The following is a 9,660-nucleotide window of genomic DNA, read 5'->3' as shown; positions in this document are numbered from 1 at the left end:
TGCCACATCTGTGGTGAGCGAAACAGAGTTAATGTTTGTTTTGCTAGTTGTAACAGTTTTGTAGAAGGATCAACGGAATCTTAAAAAGTCCATTGAAGTGAAAAGAAGTAGAAAGAAAGTGTTTAACTCAGAGGTTTGACACAGGAAGACGTTTTAATCTGTGTGAAGCTCAAACTTCATTCCCACAAAGCCTGCAGTCTGATTGGTTGGAGGACCAGAGTCCATATGGTCCTCCAAATCTTCCCATTGGTCAACACCACTCAGATAGGAAATGAGGTTTTGGAACCCGCTCCCACGTGACCAATGGGAAGAACTCAAGGTGCAGAGTCTCAGCCAATGAGGGAGATCCTGGATCAGCCCTGCCCCCTCATTCACGATGATTGGTTGGAGGATCAGCCACTCGTGCTAGGACCTCCAACGCTGTCCCCTCGTCCTATTGGTCCGCAGCTGCCGTCAATCACCCCAAACATTATGATGCGGAGCATGCGCAGTGTGGCTGCTGGACGTGGATTTCAGCGCTTGTTTGTCCCGGAGAAGCGGAGTCAGCGTCAGACGGTGGGTGGGAGGATCTGGAAACACTTTGTGGGTCCGCAAACCCATCACCATCATTGTCAGCTCCCTGGTTTGCAGCTGCGGGGCTAAAATCAATGAGGACTCTGATCTCTGGCAAGGAAGGAAACCCTGGCAGGTGGGCGGGGAGGATTCACAAACACCCGCTGGAGGCCCCAAACCCCCAATAAGACCCATTGGTTTTATAGTCAGTCTGCAGACAGGAGCTGGAGAACTGAACCCAGGCAGAGGAGAGGGAGGGAGAAAACTGGGAATGGAGGAAAGAGATGGTGAGATGGGTTTGGATTTCAGCCCAGGGAGGAGGGAGAGTGTGTGGGACGGGGATTTACAGCTTTGGGGGAACAAGAGAGGGAAAAATGTTCCAGAGAAACTAGAATTGTCTGTTCAGAATTTCTATCCTGGGCTGACAGTGATGACTTTTGTAAACTCCTTTTACAGGGTATTGGAAGTGGAGGATTGACCAACAGGAAACTCAAACTAAACATCTCATCGACCTCTCAAAGAGTCACTCAATTCATTACAACCTGAACATCATCAGTGAAAGGTAAAATGTTTGTCTAGTCTGTGGGAAAAGATTTCAAACATTAGTGACTGGAAAAGCATCGAGACACACACACACCTGAGTGAGAATGTTCCAGTGAACTGACTGCAGAAAGAACTTTAACCAAACATACTGCGTGAAAAAGCATCACACCATCCACAGTGAGGAGAAGCTGTACATGTGCTCTGTCTGTGGACGAGGCTTCAACTTATAATTCAACCTGGAGAGACACAAGGACACCGGCACCATGGAGAAACCATGGAAATGTGAGGATTGTGGTAAAGGATTCAATTATCCATCCTTGCTGGAAAACCATCGACGCATTCACACTAGAGAGAAACCATTTACTTGCTCTGAGTGTGGAAAGGGATTTACTCAGTTATCCTGCTTCCAGTCACACCAACAAACCCACACAGAAGAGAAACCATTCAGCTGCACCGCCTGTGAAAAGAGGTTCAGGTCTTCGTCCAACCTCACTGCACACCAGCGAGTTCACACTGGGGAGAGACCATTCAGCTGCTCTGTATGTGGGAAGGGATTCACTCGGTCCTCCCATCTGCTGGAACACCAGCAAACGCACAGCGAGGAGAGGCCGTTCAGCTGCAATACTTGTGGAAAGAGGTTCAGGTCTTCACCCAATCTCATTGCACATCAACGGGTTCACTCTGGGAAGAAACCATTCATCTGCTCTGTGTGTGGTAAGGAATACACTCACCCATCGAACCTGCTGATACACCAGCGAACTCACACAGGGGAGAGGCCATTCACCTGCTCAGTGTGTGAGAAGGGATTCACCAAGTCCTTTAACCTAGTGATACACCAACGTACTCACACTGGGGAAAGGCCGTTCACCTGCTCCGTGTGTGGGAAGGGATTCACTCAGCCATCTAACCTGCTGACACACCAGCGAATTCATAAGTAACTGCAGGGTTTGGATTCAATAGTTTCACTGCTGTTAATCACGTTTAGGATTGTTAGTCTGATAATATTTGGTTTGCTCCTGTTGATGTTAACAAATCCTATAAATGGCTGGTATTTAAATACCTTCAGACATGTCACTGATCTTTGGGGCTGTGATGTCCCTTTTTGAAAGCACCGGCTGTGATGTTTTCCTTTGATTCAAGAACGCCACCACCTGGAAGTTCACCTCCAAGTCACTCACCATCTCCACTTGGAATTATATTGACATTCCTTCACTGCAGCTGGATTAAAATCTTGGAATTCTCTTCCTAACATGGTTGGACTGCAGCGGCTCAGGAAGGCAGCTCACCACCATCTTTTCAAGGGCAATTAGGGATGGACAATAAATGCTGACCGAGCCAGCGACACCCACATCCCATCAATAATGTTTTTAAAAGTCTCAACAAGAACTCATTCACAAAATTATGAACTTTCAGTTCAATCCTGAATTGATCTTGCACGGAGTCTCTTGCCAACTCCACATGGCTCCCCATTGCCATTTGAACAGGCAGCCTGGTCACAGAAATCTAATCACTTCACTCCTCTGTGTTGGTAGTTTTGAAACCAATCGTTTTAATGTAACCCAACTATTTTCAGGTTAATTCAATTTAGATTCATTGTCATGAAAGGTTAAAATTCGACGCTATGTCCAAAGTGGTGGGGGTCAGGGTGGAGCCATGCCCGATAGTGGCGGTCTTCGGGGTTTCAGACCAGCCAGATCTATTCCTGGGGAGGAGGGCGGACGCTCTTGCCTTTGCCTCCCTGATCGCCCGCCGTAGAATCCTGTTTGGCTGGCGGTCAGCAGCACCGCCCAGAGCTGCAGACTGGCTGTCCGACCTCTCGGAATCTCTCCAAATGGAGAAAATCAAATTCGCCATCCGAGGGTCAGACGACGGCTTCCACAGAACGTGGGAACCATTCATGCAATTGTTCCGGGACCTGTTTGCGGCCAACGAACAAGAGGAAGAATAGTCGGGTGGCCAAGAATCAGGGGAAAATGGACGGGAATCGGGGGAAGGTAGCTGGGGGGGAGGAGGGCTACGGGTTCGTTATGGGGGTTTGTTCTCATGGTTTTACGCTTATTTATTTTTCTTGTTAATTTATTGTTTTTGTATTGGAGGGGAGGGGTTACTGTTTTTCTCTGTTGTGATAAAATTTATTGTTGAAAACTTGAATGAATAAAAATTATTCCAAAATAAAAGGAAGGACAAAGCCGCAAGCGACAGTCTGATGGCAAGCTAAGGCCCAAAACCAAATTGTAAATAAATGCCTATAAACATGTGCCTCGGCCATATTGGGGAATGTAAAATATGTATGCCGGTTAAAGGGGGCGGCCACAGTTGTTATTATGAAGATGCTTACCTGTAAATATACATGTTAATTTTTGCGTGTTTTTTTCTAATAATTTCAAATTTGTTGGATATTAAATATGAAAACTCAATAAAAAACATTTCCCAAAAAAATGAAAGGTTAAAATGCCATTTTCTACTACCACGGAAATAAGATGACATTTTGAACGAATCTCAAAGACCGTTTGAAAACAAACCCAGTTTCTGCTGTATTGGAAAGCAGCCAGATTAGTTCAATTCTGAGACAGTTAAAGAATAAGCCATTGATCAATAGATATAAGGCTGGTGATAGCCTGTAACACAAAGTTTGTAATGTTTTAGATTTTATAATTACACATTATTATATGATTTTCAGCACACTATCATGAGAAGTGTAAAATAATGTTTTGCCAGCCAGTCTCTTGGCCGTGATTAGTTCCATCAAGTTGGGGCGTGAATGGGGCCTGACTCAAACCGTCTCAGTTTTCAGTCGGCGTCTGTATTCAGACATCAGGAAACACGAGTAGATGTCGGGTTGATTATAAATCAGCAGACAGTGAGGTTAACCAATTATTGTTCGACACTTTGGCCAATTAGAGATTCAAAAAGCTGAGTTGAGGAGATAAAGCTAAATGTTTCGATTAGCCATTTTGTGAACAAGTTACCACATTTTGGGATTATTACTTCATGTCTTTCACCTGATAAACTGAGGAAAGTTGGATGAACTCTGTTTAATTGTTAATGATAAATATCTCTGTCAATTACTGTTCATTAAACTTAGTTTTTATCTTTCTGACTTGTTACTCTTTTTCAAAATTTAGAGTACCCAATTATTTTTTCCAACTAAGGAGCAATTTACCGTGGCCAATTCACCAACCCGGCCCATCTTTGGGTTGTGGTGGAGACCCCGTGCCGACACGGGGAGAACGTGCAAACTCCACATGGACAGTGACCCGGGGCCGGGATCGAACCCGGGCCCTCGGTGCCATGAGGCAACAGTGCTAACCACTGTGCCACCCCAAACTTGTTACCTTTCTACCTTTTAATGGTTCATAAATCTTTTGAATTTACAATTTAAAGTGTTCATTCTGTCAGATAGTTAAATCTTTTAGAACCTGATTTAATTGAAAGTTGGGGATTTATTGCAAACGATCCGAACCCCATTAATCAAACTGGGGCTGGTTTAGCACACTGGGCTAAATCGCTGGCTTTTAAAGCCAGGCCAGCAGCATGGTTCGATTCCCGTACCAGCCTCCCGGGACAGGCGCCGGAATGTGGCGACTAGGGGCTTTTCACAGTAACTTCATTGAAGCCTACTCATGACAATAGGCGATTTTAATTTTCATTTCATTTCATCAACTTCAAAATGTAAATGTTACCTGGATTTGGTGTCTCGGTGTAAGTGGTCCCTGGATTTGGTATCTCGGTGTAAATGGTCCCTGGATTTGGTGCCTCGGTGTAAGTGGTCCCTGGATTAGGTGCCTCAGTGTAAGTGGTCCCTGGATTTGGTATCTCGGTGTAAATGGTCCCTGGATTTGGTGTCTAGGTGCAAGTAGTCCCTGGATTTGGTGTCTAGGTGTAAGTAGTACCTGGATTTGGTGTCTCGGTGCAAGTGGTCCCCGGATTCGGTGTGCCAGAGTAAGTGGTCCCTGGATTTGGTGTGTCAGAGTAAGTGGTCCCTGGATTTGGTGTGTCACAGTGTGGTCCCCAGATTTGGTGTGCCAGTGTAAGTGGTCCCTGGATTTGATGTCTCAGTGTAAGTGGCCCCTGGATTTGGTGTGTCAGAGTAAGTGATCTCTGGCTTTGGGGTCTCAGTACATGTGGGCTCAGCTCTGCTTCCAACACAGTCTCTCATCTTTCAATAATTTCAATTGAACGGAATCTGACAGTTGGAACCTGTCAGCATTTGAAAGATATTTGCAAATGGTTCGAGAGTTTCTTACAGTTGGGATCTTTATCTGTTTTGTCCATTCGAGGTGTTTGATAACAGACTTTCTCTGTGAATATACAGCTGGAGTTTTGGGCCCTACTGTGTTTCCGTGTTCATCTTGTTGACTCTAAACATTGAATCTTTTGCTTTCAGACACCAGAGAATCAAACTCCCAACAACAGATTGTCTTTTACTGACTTTATTAACAGCTCTGCAATAATAGAGACACAGTACAGTCACTTGTTCTGGGGAACAGAGATAATACAGGGATTCAGAGCTCCCTTTTCTTCAGCTCTGATTTAACAAGCTGCAGCCACACTGGAGATATTTATATTAAACTTTTCCACTACATTTGTGATCTGATCCTTTCAAACACTCACCACAAGGATATCTTTGTTCTGAGTGTGAGCACAAGGCTGTGCCTCTGTCACACACACAGATACCATTTCCTAGGTTCACATCTCCACACAGAGACCAGCTCTTTACACATCCCCTTTCTGCACAACTGCAGCAATATGAGCAAGGATGTGAGGCTCAGTAATATTCACCCACATTTCAGAACAGCAAAGGCTCAACTGGAACAAAGATTCAGTCATTTTCTGTTACAATAGAGATTAGTACAGGAGCACAATGACAGTGTAACAGAGTCTCATCAGTCTGCAGACCCCTGTTAAATACAGAGCAGTACAGGAGCACACTGACAGTGTAACAGAGTCTCAGTCTGCAAACTCCTGTTAAATACAGAGCAGTACAGGAGCACACTGACAGTGTAACACAGTCCTATCAGTCTGCAGACTCCTGTTAAATACAGAGCAGTACAGGAGCACACTGACAGTGTAACAGAGTCTCAGTCTGCAAACTCCTGTTAAATACAGAGCAGTACAGGAGCACACTGACAGTGTAACACAGTCCTATCAGTCTGCAGACTCCTGTTAAATACAGAGCAGTACAGGAGCACACTGACAGTGTAACAGAGTCTCAGTCTGCAGACTCCTGTTAAATACAGAGCAGTACAGGAGCACAATGACAGTGTAACACAGTCTCATCAGTCTGCAGACTCCTGTTAAATACAGAGCAATACAGGAGCACACTGACAGTGTAACACAGTCCTATCAGTCTGCAGACTCCTGTTAAATACAGAGCAGTACAGGAGCACACTGACAGTGTAACACAGTCCTATCAGTCTGCAGACTCCTGTTAAATACAGAGCAGTACAGGAGCACAATGACAGTGTAACACAGTCCTATCAGTCTGCAAACTCCTGTTAAATACAGAGCAGTACAGGAGCACACTGACAGTGTAACAGAGTCTCAGTCTGCAGACTCCTGTTAAATACAGAGCAGTACAGGAACTCACTGACAGTGTAACACAGTCTCATCAGCCTGCAGACTCCTGTTAAATACAGAGCCGTACAGGAGCACACTGACAGTGTAACACAGTCTCATCAGCCTGCAGACTCCTGTTAAATACAGAGCAGGACAGGAGCACACTGACAGTGTAACACAGTCTCATCAGTCTGCAGACTCCTGTTAAATACAGAGCAGTACAGGAGCACACTGAGTGTAACAGTCTCATCAGTCTGCAGACTCCTGTTAAATACAGAGCCGTACAGGAGCAAACTGACAGTGTAACACAGTCTCATCAGTCTGCAGACTCCTGTTAAATACAGAGCAGTACAGGAGCACACTGACAGTGTAACAGTGTCTCATGGGTGGAATGGTACCACAGTGAAAAAATGAAAATCGCTTATTGTCACGAGTAGGCTTCAATGAAGTTACTGTGAAAAGCCCCTAGTTGCCACATTCCGGCGCCTGTCCGGGGAGGCTGGTACGGGAATCGAACCGTGCTGCTGGCCAGCTTGGTCTGCTTTAAAAGCCAGTGATTTAGCCTGGTGAGCTAAACCAGCCCCTAAACCAGTGGTTAGCACTGCTGCTTCACAGCAGTAGCATCCCAGGTTTTATTCCCTGCTTTGGTCACTGTCTGTTCCGAGTCTGCACGTTCTCCCCGTGTCTGCGTGGGCTTCCTCTGGGTACTCCGGTTTCCTCCCACAAGTCCCGTAATACATGCTGTTAGGTGAATTGTACATTCTGAATGATCTCTGTGTGTAATCGAACAGGTGCCGGAGTGTGAGGACTCGGGGATTTTCACAGTAACTTCATTGCAGCGTTAATGTAAACATACTTGTGACAATAATAAAAATTATTATGATTATCATCAGTCTGCAAGATATGGAGAGCTGGGAATTGTCCACGCGAGTAACTGATGCCGTGAGATCTGAAATAATCAGATGATAATCAGATAACTAATGATTAGTAAAGAGAAAAGGCCCCAAAAATAAAGCAGTCGGCAACAGGACATCAATTAATCTCCACTTACATTGGAGAAAAATGGAACATAACACTGTGTATTTGCTCAACAACTGACCAAATTGACATTCATCTAGAATTAAAAAGAAATAGATTTAAAGTGCCCAATACTTTTTGTTCCAATTAAGGGGCAATTTAGCGTTACCAATCCACCTGCCCTGCACATCTTTGGGTTGTGGGTGTGAGACCCATGCAGACACGGGGAGAATATCTTAATTTAAAATTTCAATAACCTCCAAGACGGGGCTGACGTTCAACATCAGCAGAAACAAACAGTGAAAGTGATGAACAGCAGAATCCCACCCCTGCAATCACATGTAAACTCACTGGTCTCACAATAGGTGCTGTAACTGAGTGAACCCTTTTCACACACAGAGCAGATGACCAGCCCCTCCCCAACATGAGTGCGTTGGTGTGTCTGAGCCTCACTTGTACTTCTCACATTCATAACAAGAGATCATTTAGCAATGTGAACACGTTGATGTGCAGTGAGGGTGCTTAACCGAGTCAATCCCTTCCCACACACAGAGCAGGTGAATGGCCTCTCCCCCGTGTGAACCCACTGGTGCCTCAGCAGGGTGGATGACTGAATGAATCTCCTCCCACACACTGAACAGGTGAATGGCCTTTTCCCAGTGTGAGTCTGCTGGTTCCTCATCAGGGTGGATGACTGAGTGAATCCTTTCCCACACATGGAGCAGGTGAACGGCCTCTCTCCAGTGTGAGTGTGTTGGTGTTGCATCAGGTTCTTTCTGCTTTTAAAGCTCTTCCCACAGTCAGAACATTCTAAAGGTCTCTTATTGGAGTGAGCACGCTGGTGTGACTGTAGGTGTTGTGACTGAATGAAATCTTTTCCACACACGGAGCAGATGAACGGCCTCTCCCCTGTGTGACTGCGTCGATGAGTTTCGAGATGGGATGGGTAATTGAATCCTTTCCCACAGTCCCCACATTTCCACGGTTTCTCCATGGTGCCGGTGTCCTTGTGTCTCTCCAGGTTGGAAGATAAGTTGAAGTCTTGTCCACACATAGAACACCTGAATGATTTCTCCTCGCTGTGAATGGTGTGATTTTTGTTCACGCTGGTTAAAGCTCTTTCCACAGTCAGTTCACTGGAACACTCTCACTTGGGTGTATGTGTGTCTCAGTGATTTTCCAGTCATACTGATGTTTGAAATCTTTTCCCACAGATTGAAGACAAACATTTCTCCTTCCACATTCAAAGGCAAATGAGATTGAGGTCTTGAATCGAGTGATTCTGTTGAATTTTGTTGTGATGCTTAATTTGAATTTCCCATCTGTAAATCATCCACTTCGAATATCCTATAAATGAAGATTACCAAAGTGAAAGATGTAAATTTCTATCCCACACACCCTCTCTCTCCTCCCTGAGCTGAAATCCAAACCCATCTGCACCATTTCTTTCCTCTAATCCCAGTTTTCTCCCTCTGCCTGTGTTCAGTTCTCCAGCTCCTGTCTGCAGACAGACAATAAAATCAATGGGTCTTATTGGGAGTTTGGGGTCTCCTCTTACCCACCTGAGTCCAGAGCAAGAACCTGCACTGCGCGTGTTCCAGCTCACAATGCCCGAGTTGTGATTGACGGCATCTCTGAACCTACAGGAAGCAGCAGTGGGGCTGGAGGACTGAGCAGGAGCAGCTGGTCCTCCAACCAATCGGAGTGAATGAGGGGCGGGGCTGAGCCCGGATCTCCCTCATTGGCTGAAACACTGCATCATTTTGAAAACTGATTTTTCTCAAACTCCAAGAGAAAAGTGGACTTTTCTGTCTGTGTTCGGAGACACCCTCGAGCCTGCTCCACCATTGAATAAGTACCTGGCTGATCTGACTGTAACGCCCACTACACTGGCTGGTTTGGCACAGTGGCTAAATAGCTGGCTTGTAAAGCAGACCCAGGCAGGCCAGCAGCGTGGGTTCAATTCCCGTACCGGCTTCCCCGAACTGG

At 45.5% G+C, this 9,660-nt stretch overlaps 1 protein-coding gene across 1 annotated transcript; it reads left to right on the top strand.

Moving 5' to 3' along the window:
• Positions 1 to 534: 534 nt before the first annotated feature.
• On the top strand, positions 535 to 2,367 carry LOC119959662 (gastrula zinc finger protein XlCGF8.2DB-like). The gene is made up of 2 exons (XM_038787842.1): positions 535 to 555; positions 1,038 to 2,367. Exon 2 carries the CDS (start codon positions 1,359 to 1,361, stop codon positions 2,031 to 2,033), a length of 675 nt encoding a protein of 224 aa, XP_038643770.1. The 5' UTR covers positions 535 to 555; positions 1,038 to 1,358; the 3' UTR covers positions 2,034 to 2,367.
• The last annotated feature ends 7,293 nt before the right edge of the window (positions 2,368 to 9,660 follow it).

Source organism: Scyliorhinus canicula, unplaced genomic scaffold (assembly GCF_902713615.1).
Source record: "Scyliorhinus canicula unplaced genomic scaffold, sScyCan1.1, whole genome shotgun sequence".
NCBI classification, from domain to species: domain Eukaryota; kingdom Metazoa; phylum Chordata; class Chondrichthyes; order Carcharhiniformes; family Scyliorhinidae; genus Scyliorhinus; species Scyliorhinus canicula.
The sequence above is the reverse complement of the archived record's forward strand: the minus strand, read 5'-3'. Positions and strand labels throughout refer to the sequence as shown.

Coding starts and splice junctions, on each gene's coding strand:
- LOC119959662 (XM_038787842.1), top strand. CDS start 1,359: ATGGAGAAACCATGGAAATGTGAGGATTGTGGTAAAGGATTCAATTAT.